Genomic DNA, 16821 nt, shown 5'->3' with positions numbered 1-16821 from the left:
ACCAGTACAAATTTAACAATTTTAAATAATTCGAGTTATAAACAGCGAAAACATCTCATCTCTACTTCACAGCACAGCTGAGTGCTGTAAATGTGTAACAGACTCTCTGGCAACTCCCGTCAATGGCGGCGAAAATAAAACAACAGTTAGTTTTAACGTAATCAACTTAATCGTTTATTAATTTTCGTTCTCTTTTTCTTTCTTCTTTCATTGTCCATCGGGTACAGTTTGGCTTATCCAATTCAGATATGGTGGATTTCCAGCCTGTATGGGCAGCGATATTACCTCCGCCACGCTATATGGGTGATTCTCGCGCACAAACTTGCTCAGCTCATCAATGCGGGTGGTGCGTGTCTTGATCATCATAAGATACTCATTATCCTCGTTCACCTTACCTTCCCACATATAGATGGACTCAATTTGTGGTATAATATTCACACAGGCTGCTAGTTTCCGTTCGATGATGCCGTGCGCCAGTTTCTTTGCAGACTCCTTGTCGGGTGTTGTCACAAAGGCAACGGAACTGCTGCCTGCTACATAAACAGGATCTGAATCCATATTGCTTAGTTTATTATTACTTATTTGGTTTTGGCTGCCAATGGAGGAGCTATTGCCGGATGTACTGCAAGCGTTTGTCGCAAAGGCCGTGCGGCTTGTGACGGCGGCCGTAGCAGCAACAAGTATTAAATTGCGAGTGAGTAGCCAACGATAGGGCACCGACCTTGCCTTTCCCAGATATTGCATTAAATGCACTTTGCTCGGCCAATGAAACGCTGTGAAATAAAAACAACACAACAGTCGCCGCGATACTTAACAAAAAGCATCGAAATATCGGAATGTTTCTTTTCTCGTTAGCTATCGATATAGGTGAGCTTACACAGGCGATATTTCCAAAGTTTTAATTTTTTTTGATTTGCCAGAATATCAACTTTCGCTTGAAACATAAAAAAAAAAAAAAACGGATTATTTACTTTTTTATTATTTTTATTTTATTTTTTACATAGAATTTGTCTTAAATATCTACTTTCGCACGTATTTATAAATGTTTAATTTTAAATTGTAATATGACGCGAAATAAAATAATTATTTAATAAATCTGGTAGAAATGCAATAAAAAAAATTGAATATACTTTTTTAACTTAAGACTAAATTATTTTTTTTTGCTTCACTATTATGGTGCGCTGTACATTGATGGGGAGTCTAATTTACAACGCACACATGCGAGTGATTGGATTGGAGCGAGTATGCGTAGATGGTTGAAATGTGCCTCTAGGGATTTGGCTGATGCTTGTCCCTAGTCCGCTTCGTGCTTGTCCGAGTCGGGCTTCGATGCCGCATCATTTGCTGACGTCGGCGCCGGCGGCGGTGGCGGCTGTGAGGCAGGCGTTCCACTCAGGGGTGGTGGTGCAGCTGTTGCTGCTCCGGCTGGCCCTGGAGCGGCTGCTGTTGGTGGCGGCGCTGCTGCTGCTACTGCAGTTGGCGGAGGTTGGGTCGCCTGTGGCTGTGGCGGTTGGGGTAGCGCATGCGGTTGTTGTGGTGGCGGCGGCTGTTGTTGTGCTGCATAAACCGCGCCCGGACCTGGCGCCGATTCGTGCATGTGTCCCGGCGGCGGTTGCTGTGGTGGTGGTGGTTGTTGTTGTGGCTGCGGCTGCTGCTGTTGTTGTTGTGGTGGCGGTGGAGGCTGCTGCTGCTGCTGTTGTTGTTGTTGTTGTGCCGCACCAGGTGGTCCACTGACGCCGCCATGCTCCCGAGCGCTGGTAAAGTGCAGCGGCGAATAGGGCTGATAGGGCGGTAGGTGCGTGTAGTAGGGCTGCGGTCTCGAGTGCGGTCCATACTGCGGCTGGTAGTAGTGCGTGTGCGAGTGCTGGCCGGGACCGGGTCCACCATAGTTGGCATAGCCCATGTGGGGCAACGGCGGTGGCAGACCAGGCATGCCGCCAGGTGGTGGCTGCTGAGGCGGCTGCTGCTGTTGCTGCTGGGGCGCCATGTGTGGCGGCATGTGTGGAGGCGGTGGGCCACCTACATGCGCATGTGGATGCATTTGCGGAGCTGCTGCAGCTGTCGGTGGTTGTTGTTGCTGCGGCTGCTGCTGCTGTTGCTGCGGCTGAGGAGGCGGCGGCGTTGGCGTCGTCGCTGGCGGCTCATTGTTTAGCGGGGGCGGCGGTGGTGTTGCTGCAGGCGTGGCTGTGGGCGTGGTTGCTTTGCCCGGCATAGCCAGCACCGTGGGTGGCGCCGGTTTCATCGGGTCTTTGATGGATTCATTCAGCGGCACCGGCGGCAAATCCAGTTTGTCGTGCTTCGAGGGCGGCGGCGGCGGTGGCACTGAAGGCTTTGGCGACGGCTCAATGTCCATGGGCTCCGGATCCGTTTTGCTGGCCAACTCATGCACAGGCGCGGGTTGTGGCTGTGGCTGCGGTGGCGGTGCTGGCGCCACCACAACGGGCGGTTTCACCGGCTCCGGTTTGGGTGCAACACTCGCCTCGGGTGCCGCCGGCTGCGACTGTGGCGCCTGCTGCTGTTGCGCTGCATCCTCTTTGCGATTGGGCCCCTCCTCGATGCGCTGGCCCCGCTTGAAGTCCTCGTACATGCGATGCACCATTTTCTGAAATGTGTCCTCGTCCACGGCGGGCTTGCAGTGGCGCTTGAGCTCCTCTTGGAAGGCATCGCTCGACTCGAGCATTCGTTGCTTTTTCGCCTCGAACTTCTCCTCCATCTGCTGCAGCTCAGCCTCTAGCTTGGTCTGGTGCATGGTCAGGGAACTGACCTGACGCTTGAGCACCTGCATCCGTTGGGTGGTCACCACGGAGCGTACGTCGGGCACCACGGCCTCCGAGAAGATCTCGTTGATTAGCCGATGGTTGCGCAAATAGCGCGCATAGGCCATATGCTTGGCCGTATAGCCTTCATCCAGATCGTCCTCATCCTCTGCCGGCTGTATGTCGATGCGGCGCTCGTGTTGGCTTTTACTGCCGCCGCCACGCGACGGCGTCTCATGGACATCGGTTATCTCAGGTTTCACCTTGGACTTGGCCGATATGTAAGCCTGGTAGGCGGGCGTCTGATGATATGCCTTCAATGCCTTCTCATACTCCAGCTTCTCGGCCTCGTACTCGTCGATATATTCGGTGCGCTCTTCCTCGCTCAACTGCTTCCACATGACGCCAATCTTCTTGCCCAGCTCCCATAGCTTCAGTTCCGGATGCTGTGCCTTTACGCTGTCCCACACACGTTTCGAGTACCGCATATAGGGCAAAATTGGTTTCTCTGGCGGCTTCGGTGGCTTTGGTAAACGGGATTCGGTTTGCGTCTTGCTGCTCGATGATTTGGTCACTTTTTGTGGCGTGAACGCTGGATTTCCATAATTACTATGCGTAAATATGGGCGTCTGATCCTTATTCCTATCACCAGCAGCGCCACCGCCAGAGGAACGAGACCGGCTACTGCCACTGCCGCCACCACCACCACCGCCGCCACCGGCCCCACCGCTTGGTAGCGGAGTTGCCGGCCCTGATGGTGCCCCAACAGCGATTTGTTTGTAGTTGCTGGGCAGCGCCATGTTTAGTAACATATATATATAGTTATATTTTTTAACTTTTTTGAACGTGAATTGTGTTTTGCATAGATTTCCAAAGCAAAAACAACAAAAAAAAATCGAGTTTAATTCACGCGGACGCCATTGATGGGTTTTTCTCTATACTGAAAATTGGAGATAGCATGCAACGCGTCACAGCAATCGCTAGCCGATAGTTTTCATGCCATATTCGCGTGTTTCACAGCACTGAATTTTGATTCAATTTGATGAAATTATTATGCATTTTTCAGTTGTGTGGCAAATATGTAATTATTTTATTAAGTTACTTATTTTTATCGCAACATTCATTAAGAGAAACAACAGTTGTATTATGATTATTTATTTTTAAATTCTTGAGAATTATATGTATATATTAAAATGTTATAAACTAACATGGATTAATAACATTATTTATTATGTAGTAAAAGAAATTGATTATATTGTTAAATATCTGAACTTATATTATCTCCAAATGCTTTGTAATGAATTAGAAGTTCGTTTATAGTATGCGCGTTCAAGTGAACTAGTTCACAACGGAATGTACCAGCTGTAGCACCGGTCAATCCAATACGTAATGTTTTCAACAAATTATGTATTATAGGAAAAGAAATGATTTGTTTTGTAAAGAAACACTTGGTTGTTGATACTTAGCAAATGTATTAGATATTTTCGTTGAACATAGGATGCCTTGACTCCTCGTCCCCGACCTGGACTGGACTAAAATCTTACTAAATCAGTTTACTTTCAACACTAGACGGGAGCAGAAGTTTACCAAAAATAAAATAATTCGTAATATATATTTTTATTGTAAATAAAACGCATAGCTTTTGGCTTTTAAAGAATGGAGAGAATACGTTTATTTATACGTGTCGGGCAGGCAATCAGGAGGACTCACCGCTTCAATCATATTTCGGCACTTGTTCGTCGCAACTTCACGCCCTCGTCGGTGGACAGCGACAGCAGCAGAGGGCATGGGATTGGTAATGGCAGAGCATGTCGGCACTGCAGCAACCAGCTCGCGCCGGACTACGTTGTGGATGACGTGCTATATGACCGTGTCTGTACGGAGACATTGAATTCACTGTCCGACTACTTTGACGAACTCACTGAGAATGCAACAGAACTGAGCGGCGCCGATGTGATCTTTGGGGTAAGCGCGAGGGATTGGACTCCATATTAACTATACCTACCTTCATTAATATTTCACGTTTGCAGGATGGTGTGCTGAGTGTTAATCTGGGCACTAATTATGGCGTCTATGTGATCAATCGGCAGCGACCCAACAAACAAATATGGTTAAGCTCGCCCACAACCGGACCCAAACGCTTCGATTATGTTGTTCCACCGGGCCAAACTAACGGCTATTGGGTCTACAAGCATACGGGCGTAACATTGCATCAGGTGCTCCAAGATGAAATCACACAAATCATCAAATCGCTGCCCATCAACTTCATGGCTCTGCCCCATTGCAACTGAGGCGCAAACATGTTGCAAATGTTGCAAATTGAAAATGTTAAATTAAATTCACTGAATAATACAAATTTTAGGTTTTAGCAAAAATGCAAAACAAAAAAAAAAAAAACCTAATTAAATATTAAAATCAATTGTTATGTTTTGTCACTTGTTAAGAAGCAGGCGACTTGCAGATACCCTGTACTTGATTTAGCAACTTAATTTCTGTAGTTAAACTATTATTTAGATATTTACAGATATATATATATAGTCAATTTGTTCACATTGTGCGCAGATTATGTGAAATGTTTTTATTTAAACATTATGAATAAAATGTATCGGCTGATACGTTTGAGTAATAGTTTAAATATAAATATGTAAGACACAGTTAGCTTAACATAACTCGTGGACAAAATAATGATATAGGTATACCATATATAGTATATATACAGTAAATTTGTAAGACTATTAAAGAATACGGCTTCACTCTGTTAACTTAAGAATTCCAATTGGCAGCAACAGGAGCGATGGCATGGATATCGTATATTAGTAGATCACTCCAAGTACGATCTATTTTCACTACGAAAATCGATTCCAGTACACTATCCATATATGATTATCTGCCTAGTATCGATTATAGGACCAAATTAAATTGCCTTAGCTCCACAGCCATCTCCATGTGAGATCTGCTCCAAAGGCTAGCTCAACGGACGCGCCACGATCTGCATCATCCGGAGCTAATGGAAGACTAGTTTCTAGACCTAATTTGATTATTGCACTTAAGACTAGTTAAATGAAAAGTTAAACAATTATTCTAGGCCCAATTGCATTCAATTTCAGTTTTAATTCAAATTATGTACAAATGTAAAAAAAAAAAATGTTGCCTTTATTTGCGGGTGATGCTTTGACTTGGATTGTGACTAAAATATATACAATATCTGCATACATATATACACGATATTTGTTCAAATATATATATGCATATGTATATATATATATATATATATATATGATCGGTATCTTTCCGAAACAGTCTATAAACTACGGGCGATAAAAAGCTTAATTCCTATCAAGGTTTCGTTTATTGTTTATACAACAATTGGCAGAACTCGTGGCGGCGCACTCAATGATGACGGCCAAAAATGTTATTATAGTGCGGTGGCTGCTGCTGTGGCGGCTGTGGCAAGAAGTTCGGTGGCATGTTGTTAAACGGCTGCGGAGGTCCATTGGCTCCCCAGGGATTCATTGGGCCACCATAGCCACCGTTGGGCGGACCGTATGCATTGTAGTTGCCCATGTTGTAAGGTTGCTGCTGCTGTTGTTGTTGTTGTTGTTGTGGCAGCTGCTGCTGTTGATGTGGCATGTTTGGATAGCTGGGACCGCCAGACAGCTGATCGTTGCCAAAGTTATAATAGCCATCATTGCCAGTAGCGACTATTGCCGAGCTGCTACCAATTTCCCCATTCATGTTGCCAAATTGTGTGGGCTGAAGCGGTGGTTGTTGTTGTTGTGGTTGTTGTTGGTGCGGCTGTTGGCGCTGCTGTGAGATCCCACGCATCTGCTGTAGCTGTTGATGGTGTTGCTGTTGCTGTTGCTGTTGCTGCTGCTGCTGTTGCTGCTGCTGTGCCTTGGCAGCGCTGTTTGCCTGATTGGTATTGTTGTTCAGTGTGCCCATCAGATTAGCAATGATGTTCTCGGTGTCCTTTAGGGAAATCTTTGATGCCGCCGGCTTGAAGGTCAGCGCATTGGGTGACATTGCTGCCGGCACAATGGGCCGCATGGGTGTCGCCTTCTTCTTGTTGCCATTCGAGCTGTTCGCCTTCATCACCAGATCATCGAAATTGTAATCATCATCGTCATCATCATCCAGTATGAATTTGGGTGAATTGCGCACGTCCATGCGACGCTGTAGTTTCGCCGACGATGGCTGTTCACGCTCCAGGCTCTTGCGACGAACTGCAGCAGCAACGGCAGCATCAACACGATCGTCACCAACACCACCAGCACCACCGCGCGAGCTGCCGACTATCGGCCGACCATTGGCCACAACACGAGAGAGATAATCGCTGCAGGATTCACCATCGCTGCTCAGCTCGGCAATGTTCACGTATTTGCGCAAACGCTCAACACGTGCCGGATCCAATTTCTCCAGCTTGCGCAGATGGCCAATCAGGTGCACCTGCTCCTCGTTGGACAGAAACTTGAAGTTCTGTAACAGAGTCTGCAAATCGGAATCGGTGAGCGATTCCATATTGTTGCTAGCATCGTTGGTGGCTGCCTTGGTGGTCAGATCATTGCCAGTCTCCTTCGCCAGCTGATGCTCCACCTCCTTCATTAGCTCACCAATATCAATGTCCAGCACGCCGATGCCACTGCCACTGCCACTGCCAACGCCACCGCCACCGCCGCCGCCGCCGCCACCGCTGCTGCTGCCACTGATGTTGCCCTCATGAGCATCATTACCGTAATTGGCAAGTCCCAGGCGGAGCGGCACCTCGCCAAAGCTGAGACCGCTGCTTTTGTCGACCTGGCGACGGCTGTGATCCGTCTTCACCAGCAGCGTGAAGAAGTGCACCAATTTGTTCATATCATCGGTGCTCAAGCTGTCCATGCCATTCATCACCAGTTCGCTGGCCAGTTTCGACGAGACGAGCTGTCTATCGAAGGGCAGCTGGTACTCCTTCTTTTTGGGCAAATCCGTTTGCTTTGGCTCATGGTCATGTGCCTCTTGAACACCTGGTTTATAGGTGTGTTTGTGTGCGTGTGTGTGTATTGTGTGGGTGAAAAGGAAGGAGCAACATAAAAAACAACATTAATTCATTTATGATTACATTCAAATATTAGAAAATCTCTGTCGAAAAGTCAAAGAAAAAAACCAAAAAAAATTTACTTATATCTTACATCAATTCATACTTGAGAGCGGATGAGACAATGCGACGCATTCAGCCGATTTTTGACAGCGAACACTAAACCAGGACATTAGTCCTTGATTTATTTATTTATTTACTTTTTTTTGTAATTATTTAATTAAATATTATTATTATTTAGCTGCTTTACTTTTTCATTTATCATTTTCATTTCTTTTTAACACTTTGAGCACTAACCTCAAGGACGCTGATGCGAAACGTAACACTGAACCGGGAGAGCTCACGTAGAGCTCCCAAACAAAACAAAACAAAAAAAAAAAAAAAAAAAAACTCGTAACGGGGCATAGACAAGTAAAATACCGTCAGATATATAGGCAACTATATATAAATACATATATGTATGTACACAAAAATATACCCAAATATGTACGGTATATATCATATACCATATGCAAAATTGTTGTAAAAACTTTTTAGATGATCAACAAATATTAGGGTTTTTAGCGTTGAGGAGGAACAAACTTCATATGCAATATATACACTATATAGTATATATATTAAATTGTCAGTTCAAGCTGAACTAACCAGAAGATCTTGTAAGGCATTTGAATATATTACAAACAGATATAATATTTATACATACATATTAGATTAGATTAGATATAAAAACTGATCGATAACATTGTAATCGAAAATTGTTCTTAAATGCGAAAGGAGACAATATGAATATATGAATAATATCCTAAGCATGTAAGCTTATAGATAAAGAGAGACATGTTTAATATCCCAGACCTGGCCCAATATCTCAAGATAACTTACAATAGAATTACAAATAGCACACGAATAAAAAGGCTTTACGAATCACTTATAGCATACGCATAAAAAAGTTTTCCGAATTATAACTAATTCAAGATAATCAAAACCGGAACGAACGTAAAGACAAACGCGAAAACTGAAAGTTCGAGCTGCTTAAACGTATTTCGATATAGCAAGGGTGAGCCCATCAAACAGTTCGCATAGAAGGTATTGAATATTTCCAGCTTACCAAGAGAGGATTTTGGATGAATAGTTGCTTCTTTTTTTTTTGTCGGCTCTTGGCAATGAAAATATTCAGCCCAAGTGTGCGCAACTGTCCGAGCGAGCTCTCCCCACGCCTTATGCCGGTAACGAGCAAAGACACAATACTTACCCTCATCCCGGACTACTGGATTGGCCTCTGTAAAGTGAAAGGATTTGGATATTGATATCGTAATGAACTTACCTCTGGAGGTCACCTGGAAGATGATGGTGGCTATATTGCTGATTAACTTTTTCACAACGCGCACTTTTTGCGGATCATCGAGCACTTCGGCAATGAGTATACCCTTTAGTTTCTCCTTGGTGGTCTCCAGGAAGACGCAATTGTCCTCGTTCAATAAGAGATCGTCGGCAGCGTTCGGTTTGATTTTCTCCATGGCCAGCGCTTTGCTCAGCAAATTCAGAGCCTTGGGGCCCAGACTGCCCAACTGATCCTCTAATGCGGATAGCATGCGCAGCACACTGACCACGGTCAGCGGTCCCTCGGTCTCTTCGGCTGGCTCCGGCTCCTTGCCCGAATCCGATATGACTGTGCCCGTCGGCGATGTTGAACGTTGTCGGTGGTGACTATATTCCGGATAGAGGCGCGAGTCCAGCACACGGAATGACTCGATAGGCTCATAGTTGCGCGAGGAGCGCGAATAACTGCCGCTTCTCTGCTTATAGTAATCGCCGCTTCTCTCACGGCCTCTCTCACTGTAATCGTCGCGGCCGCGCGAATGCAGCGATCGCTCACGGCCTCGGCTATATGGCGAACGCGAGCGCCGGTGAGCCGAACGCGATCTGGAGCGTGAGCGTGGTCGCCTTCTGGAGCCGATTGGTGAACGAGTGCGCGAACGACGACCTAAGCGTCCCGGCCCTGGCCGGCCACGTTTGGGCGACGAACTGCGCGAGATCGAGCGTGTAAAGTTTGGACGGCGACTGGTGCGTGTCGTTGGAGCAGCTGGTGGCTGCTGATCGTCATCGCTGATGTCGATGACAGCCTCGATGCCAATAGGCCGGCTGCTGGATCGAGTGCTGGAGCCACGATAGCTGTTCTTGTGACGTCCGCTCGAGGCAATGGCAGCTCCAGCTGTGCCTGCAGCCACTTCGGTGGTACTTTTGGGACTGTTCACACGTATCTTGTAGCGATCCATCAGCTCCTTGGTGTTCTCTTCGTCCTCGTCGCCAAGTTTGAACTTCTCCTTGAGCTCCTTTTTGATCTTGTTGACGGCAATGTTGAAGAGCTCGACCCGTCTGTCCTTCCAGTACGCGATCCACTCGGGCTTGTAGTCGTAGCTATTCGGATCACATTTCTTTTCTTCCTGTAGCTGTTTATAGCGTCGATTCCAGAACAGTTTCCATTCTTCGGAGTAGTCGGGATGCTTCTCCGGATTCGATTCGTACGTCTCGGTTTCGTCGCGCAACTTCTTTAGCTGCAGCTCCAGCAGGCAGCGAAACTTCTCCCATTTGTAGCGCTCCTGGGCAATGTGCGATGCCTGCAACGATAGCTGCTTGGGCGTCGGCAGCTTGACGGTTGCTGCTGGGGCCGTATTGCCGGCAATTGCTGTCGGATCTTTACCCACAGGCGGTGAGCGATTCGCGGCCCTGTATGCCGGCATTTGTTCCTCCTGCTTTTTGCGCGCCTTCTTTGGCTGTTGCGACGTCTGAGCCAGCGCTGTGACAGCAAAATTCTCATCGTCATCACTGGAAATGGCATCCAGTGCAATGGCCGAAGACTCAGATTTGCGATCATTTAAATTCTTTTTCGGCTTGAGCAGATCCGTTGGCTTCATGTCCTGTACGATTTTACGCACTTCATCGACAAAATCGACGCCGGTGCATTCATCGAAATGAAAGTGATCGCGTACCTGTGAACAAATCTTAGAACGAAAGCGACGAAAATCATCGCCATCCACAGCCAAATGGTGAATGCTGCGACCGCATTGCTGCTCTATCAGTTGCACCAATTTGGCGATGGCGGAGCACATGTCGCTGCTGGTGTTGGTGGATGAGCGGCGCAGCTGCTGCAGCTTGTCGTAGGCCTTCTGAAAGTGTTTCTTTAGATAGTTAATTCGATGGGTAACCGAGGTCCAGTGTGTGAATATGGAACAGCTGTCGTTGCATGTGTTGCACAGTACACAAAAATAATCGGGATGCACTTGACCGTTCTCGTGCAGCTCCACCACGTATTCGGTGCCGATGAGAGCGCCACCTTTGTAGTTATCAATTTGCTTCTGTATAACCGCTGCTCGCGCCATTTCGTCCTCAAATCCAGGCGGCACCGGCTCGCTGGTTAAATAGCTCATTTTTTTCAAAAAGATCTGTAAAATGGGACGGATTAATAACTAGTGTCCAAACAGAAGTAGAGCTAGACGCATGTCGTAAAGGCGCACTTCAATGAATACTATGGGAACTAAATACATACATCTAAATATTATATAGTATTTAGAGTAGAGCAGCGCGAAAAGACTTCATAAATAAACAACAAATTGACTCAGATTTCAAAACAAACAGCTGTTTGATGATTGTAAATTACATGCAATTTACCGCTCAATTTATAGTTCATTCATTGAATGTGTATTGTCTATAAATGTATATGTTCATGTTGTTTATCATGAAGATTTCTTATATCGATTATATGTAAATATGTTATTTGCGACATGCGTCCATCTCTAATGGCAAAACAATGTAGCCGATTGGCGAATTACCTGATCTTCAATTTGGCTATGTTTCCTTTAGCCTCACTGTTTTTTCTCTATGATGCACTGATTTTGACACGAAAAGGAACAAGACAAGTATGCACAAACTATACACACACTCACACAATCACATTCACGTATAAACACGCTCAATTTCAAAGCAGCGGCTCTTTTGCTTCCTTTCTTATTATTCTTTTTCTTTACTACCACAACAAAACGTAGACGTCGTTTTGCACGCTCCGCGGTAAGCGATTATGTTGTTAATATCTTTACTTACAGTGCTAATTATAATGTTGTTCACTTACAATTTGTGCAATGTCAATTATATGGGCGACACTTCTAATCTTGTTTTTCTTTTTTGTTCACCGTCCCCAAATATTGGAATTGAAGCATGCACACAAAAAATTAAGGAATAGAAATGAATAAAAATGAACGTAATTCAAGTGTAGCTAAATATCGAATAAAAGTCACAGTGTTGAAAACTCCTTGACAATTATTGACGTACTAACTATCGATGGGTTGTAATTTCGATAAGTTGTGTCAGTGATGGCGGGAAAAATTATAATTTTGAATCGTATTATGTTGGGTAGCTTTAGTAGTTAATTTATAATTATAGATTATATTAAAATGTAAATATTCATAAAATAGCTATAATAATAAAAATAATATATATATATTAAAAATAATAATAATATATATATATATATATATATATATATATATATATATATATATATATATATATTAAATAAAGTAGTAGTCTTCAGAGTTTTAAGAATGAATGACTTGTTTAGGACGCGCTTGAATTTTTTATATTATTTAAAGTAGTAGTAGCAATATTTATTAAAGTAGTATTCCAATTAAAACAAATAATAGGAAAATCCTCATTCAAGTGCCTGGGTGAAAGGAAAGACTTGATTAGGGTGCCACTGATTCATTTATACATAAATCAATTTACAAGAAATCTGCCGCATGCTCTCAATTAACTTCCCCTTTGGGGTGGCCCGCACCTGCTGTTGACTATATCTCAAAATGTTGCTTTGTAATCATCGCCCCATAACATTTTGATGAACTTGCTGCAGCTTAACGCGTATTGCTTTCGAAAATGCGTTAATGCCCTCATATATACATGCATACATACATACACACACCGTACATACATATATAATTACATTTTGGGATATTATGAAAAGTGGTGGGTAGCACTAGCACCATCAACAGCACCAGCAGGGCAGACAAATGGCAAATGGGTGCTCGATTCCACGTCCCAAAACAATTTCACACCCACCCCCCCCAGAGAAAAATGAAAAGAAACGAAACGAAACGCGATGCGATACGACGGCAGGCGATGCGACGTGTGCGCCGTGATAGATGTATCACGTACATGAATTCCACATCTGAATAGAGAAGGGCCGCATTAATCGCAACATGATGATGATAATGGCAATATAAGCGACTATACAATGAGCTGACCATATGCGCACATAGACAATAAAATGTGAAGCGGCTACAACTGGTGCAACAAGCACCAGCCTCAGTAGCATCAGGAGCAGCAGCAGCAGGACCAGACGGGTGGGCACACAGTCAGTTCGCATTTAATGAACACAACGGTGACATGAGTTATGGGCCATTTTTTTTTTTTTTTTTTTTGACAACGAAAAATTGCGAATCAGCACAGCTGTTGGCTCTGTGGTGAGGCTGCGCCTAGGCCAGCGGAGAAGAAGGGGGGACAGCAGCAGCCATAGCAGCAGAGGCAGCAGCAGTAAGGGACATTTCGACAGCGGCATGAATGCAAATGCTATTTTGCATTAACATTTCGAATGAACATGGGGCAAAACCGTCGTGCTCAACCAAACTCAAAAGTCCTTCCGTCCGTCCGTCCCTCCGTTCGGTTGTCCGTGCGTTTGCCCGCTACGCTGATGAAGATGAGCGCATTCCGATTACAGTTAACACAGACAGAGGGAAGACAGTGACACCCCTTCAAATACGTAGCCGTAATTCGTATTCGAATTCGGTCTACGATGTGTGTGATATGAGCGCATAATATGTTCCTTTAGACAAAGTGGCAGACCCAGACATATCGCATGATCGTGCTCTCTATGGAGTATACTCAAATATATGCATGCAGTTTGCTTAGTTATGTATATGATTATAATAATTAGATTATTTGTGGAGAATTTATAAAAATTCCCATGAGACCGAGCATTAACATCAAACAACAAATTTTGTTAGTTTTAAAAGGGCTTAAAGCCCTTTCGAGCTATTTCTGTACTTCAAATTAAAAGAAAGATGTACAATACATTTTGTGAAAATTGAAAATTGGAAAACACAAAAATTAAATAAATTCAGTTGAAAATAATCAATAATTCCATAATATTATAAATAATATATAAATATTGCCTTTGTTGCTAAACTAAATTGTTATTTAGAATTCATAAATAAATATAAATATCCTATATATATTTAAAAATCTAAGTTACAAAGGAAGGATTTTGAGGAGCTTAAGTATGAGGCTATACTGAATTTATGCTGATTCGATTTCGTAGACCAAAGTGAAGCCCAAGCCGAATCGTAGAACTTTTCAAAGAAACAGAAATAGTGAAAGTTTTTATTTTTATGTCTTTTAGACTAACTTTTCATATAAAAAGGTATTATATTATAACTATATTAAATAAAAAATATATATTATTTTCTATTATTTTATATATATTTTCATATAGTATTTTTTTTTTAATTTTAATATATGTTCATAGAATTTTTTTTTTTAATTAAAAATTTTCACTTAATTTAATTTAATTTTTTTTTAACATTTTAAAAAAATTATATTTGTTATATACTTTGCTTTTATTTAAATTATTATTTTCAACATATTTTATATATTAGAATTATATATTTTTAATGTTTTTAATTATTTTTTTTTTAGAGAAGAGTTCCAGAAAAGTAAACTTTTTTAGGAATATAATAAAATAAAAAATATAATAAAATAAAAATATATGTCAGTATATATATACATATAAATATTATATATGATAAAAAAAAATATTATATATGAAAATTTGATAAAGATTTGACAGTTAAGCGATGCAAACAGCCGGTTGCATCCCATTCGGTCTACAGGGTATTCCCATGTCATGAATGCAATTGATGCAATTGTTGCTTTGCTGTAAGTTTTTTTTGTATCTGTGCAGTTATTGTTGTTGCTGCTCTTTCTTTTGTGTGTGTGTGTGTGTGTGTGTGCAATGTTTCGATAGACATTTCTTGGCAAGTTGCGTGCAATTCATTAAGCGAATTCTGCTCGAATGCGAATAATGCAAATTGCTCTATTTCGGGCTAACTGCAAAAACGCCAACAACGACGACGACAAATTTATTTTTTGCTGCCCATGTGGCATGTGGCAACTGGCAATGTGGCAAGTCGAAGGAGCGAAACTTCCATCAATGAAACCAAATGAAAAGAAATTAAATGAAATGAATGCCGTGTGTTATGCAGACTGAAGAAGCGTTTGCACTAAAAGTTCAAAAATTCCATTAATTACTCTTCCTTTCTCTCTCCCTCTCGCCCTGTATAAACTTCTTCATCTGGCTCTGCTTCTTCCATTCTTATTTGTCGAGTGCTAATTTTTAAGAATTTGAAATTTTCTTAATGGATTCGCTGTGTTGCCCTGCCGCACGGATTGTGAAATAGTTTTGCCTTTTGGCTTGGGAATCAAGAGTTTTTGACTTTCGTTCGGCTTCTTCCTCTTCTACTTCTGCGTGTGTGTGTGTGTGCCATTTTTTTTTTTTTTAACCCTAAATTGTGTCTGCTTTACATACACATTATTCCCACCCCTCGCTGGGCCGGATGTGCTCATTGTGCATCATCATCAACAACTACTTATCACCCAGGGGAATATGCAGCTAGCCCAGCTGCAGCTGCTGTTGATGCTGATGCTGCTGGTGTTGCTGCTCTCGCTCCCAGTCCCAATCCCAATCCCAAAGTCCAACTACAACTCCAACTCCCAGTTGAAGTCCGAGTTCCAACTTTTGTCGCATGCCTTCAAAAATGCGTAAATCAAACGAAAAACAAACGGGCAACGGCTTGCCCATGAATTAGTATTAGTGTAAAACGGCTTTTAATAAGCCGGACGGACGAGCGGACGAGCGGGCGAGCGTACAGACGGACAGGCGGACGGACGGCCTAAGGCCCGCATCTCTATCCGCAGCCATTGCATGTTGGGCGCCATTAAGTGGACCAGGATGGTCTAAAAGGGCGGCAGGGGGGTGGGTCAGCAGCAGCGAGTAACGGGGCTTCGGCATCCGGCATCCAACGACAAAGTCAATTGCGGTAGCCGCAAAATGGAATTTTGTTTTAAAAAGTTCTGCACTGCAAAATGGCTCGCAATGGGCGCATAAATTTCAAAAGCCCTTCTACACTGCTTGCTTTTTACCCTAACGGGCAATACGAGTTTGTCGTAAATGATGTCACACAATGCTCGAAATGTAAATGTATATCAAAAGTTATATATATTATCCATAAGCATCATAGTATTTGATCTGCCTAGTGTCTATATTACTATCAATTACTATATATTACTACACTATTATCAGGCAGTTAATCATACGTTTGTGACATAGTATGAATAACTGCTTGATAATTAAGTTCTTATAGGAAACACTTACATATATAAAATGTGCATTACTAAAATAGGGTAGTAGATATGGTATCCATATTTGAATACTATGTGTACAATATAGAGCATTATATAGTATAACATTTCGATCGTAGTAATTATATAACATTGACGCCTTGACTTTACATTTTTTTTTTCTTTTTTTTTTTTAAGTCAACCCCAAGAGCAATTGAGAGGTCCCAAGATGTGTTTAAAACTGCTAAAGCAATCATAGCACATAAATCAAATTTCTCATTGTTTCACTATTATAACTAAATCGTGTATTTCTTCTGTTTTCTATATACTCTGTATTTCATTTTATGATTTTATGATCTTATTATCATGTTTACTATATGATATCCTTATCTTATTATATTATTGAAGTATAACGAACAAAATTTGAGCCAATAGATTGCTATAACATATATGTATTTGACATAGCTTTGTACTCACATATCAAACATATAAGTATATAAAAACAAAGTCATATCAATAATCTATATATACATATAAGTTAATAGAATA

General features: G+C 42.7%; 4 protein-coding genes across 4 annotated transcripts; 1 reads left to right on the top strand and 3 right to left on the bottom strand.

Annotated features, from left to right (window-relative positions):
* Window positions 1-150: 150 nt before the first annotated feature.
* On the bottom strand, window positions 151-831 carry LOC6584107 (protein CutA homolog). The gene has a single exon (XM_002009731.4). It carries the CDS (start codon window positions 742-744, stop codon window positions 208-210), a length of 537 nt encoding a protein of 178 aa, XP_002009767.1. The 5' UTR covers window positions 745-831; the 3' UTR covers window positions 151-207.
* Window positions 832-966: 135 nt separating this feature from the next.
* On the bottom strand, window positions 967-3705 carry LOC6584106 (basic proline-rich protein). Its single transcript, XM_002009730.4, has one exon. The coding sequence runs from the start codon at window positions 3566-3568 to the stop codon at window positions 1295-1297; it is 2274 nt and encodes a 757-aa protein (XP_002009766.2). The 5' UTR covers window positions 3569-3705; the 3' UTR covers window positions 967-1294.
* Window positions 3706-4093: 388 nt separating this feature from the next.
* LOC6584105 (frataxin homolog, mitochondrial) lies at window positions 4094-5227 on the top strand. Its single transcript, XM_002009729.4, has 2 exons — window positions 4094-4721; window positions 4787-5227. Exons 1-2 carry the CDS (start codon window positions 4413-4415, stop codon window positions 5045-5047), a joined length of 570 nt encoding a protein of 189 aa, XP_002009765.1. The 5' UTR covers window positions 4094-4412; the 3' UTR covers window positions 5048-5227.
* Window positions 5228-5888: 661 nt separating this feature from the next.
* On the bottom strand, window positions 5889-12100 carry LOC6584104 (uncharacterized protein CG7065). The gene is made up of 3 exons (XM_002009728.4): window positions 11658-12100; window positions 9152-11270; window positions 5889-7759 (listed from the first exon to the last, which is right to left on the bottom strand). The coding sequence occupies exons 2-3, from the start codon at window positions 11253-11255 to the stop codon at window positions 6147-6149; spliced, it is 3717 nt and encodes a 1238-aa protein (XP_002009764.2). The 5' UTR covers window positions 11256-11270; window positions 11658-12100; the 3' UTR covers window positions 5889-6146.
* Window positions 12101-16821: the final 4721 nt, after the last annotated feature.

This window comes from Drosophila mojavensis, unplaced genomic scaffold (genome assembly GCF_018153725.1).
Source record: "Drosophila mojavensis isolate 15081-1352.22 unplaced genomic scaffold, ASM1815372v1 contig_136, whole genome shotgun sequence".
NCBI lineage: Eukaryota > Metazoa > Arthropoda > Insecta > Diptera > Drosophilidae > Drosophila > Drosophila mojavensis.
Note: the sequence above shows the minus strand (reverse complement) of the source record. Positions and strands in the feature narration are given on the sequence as shown.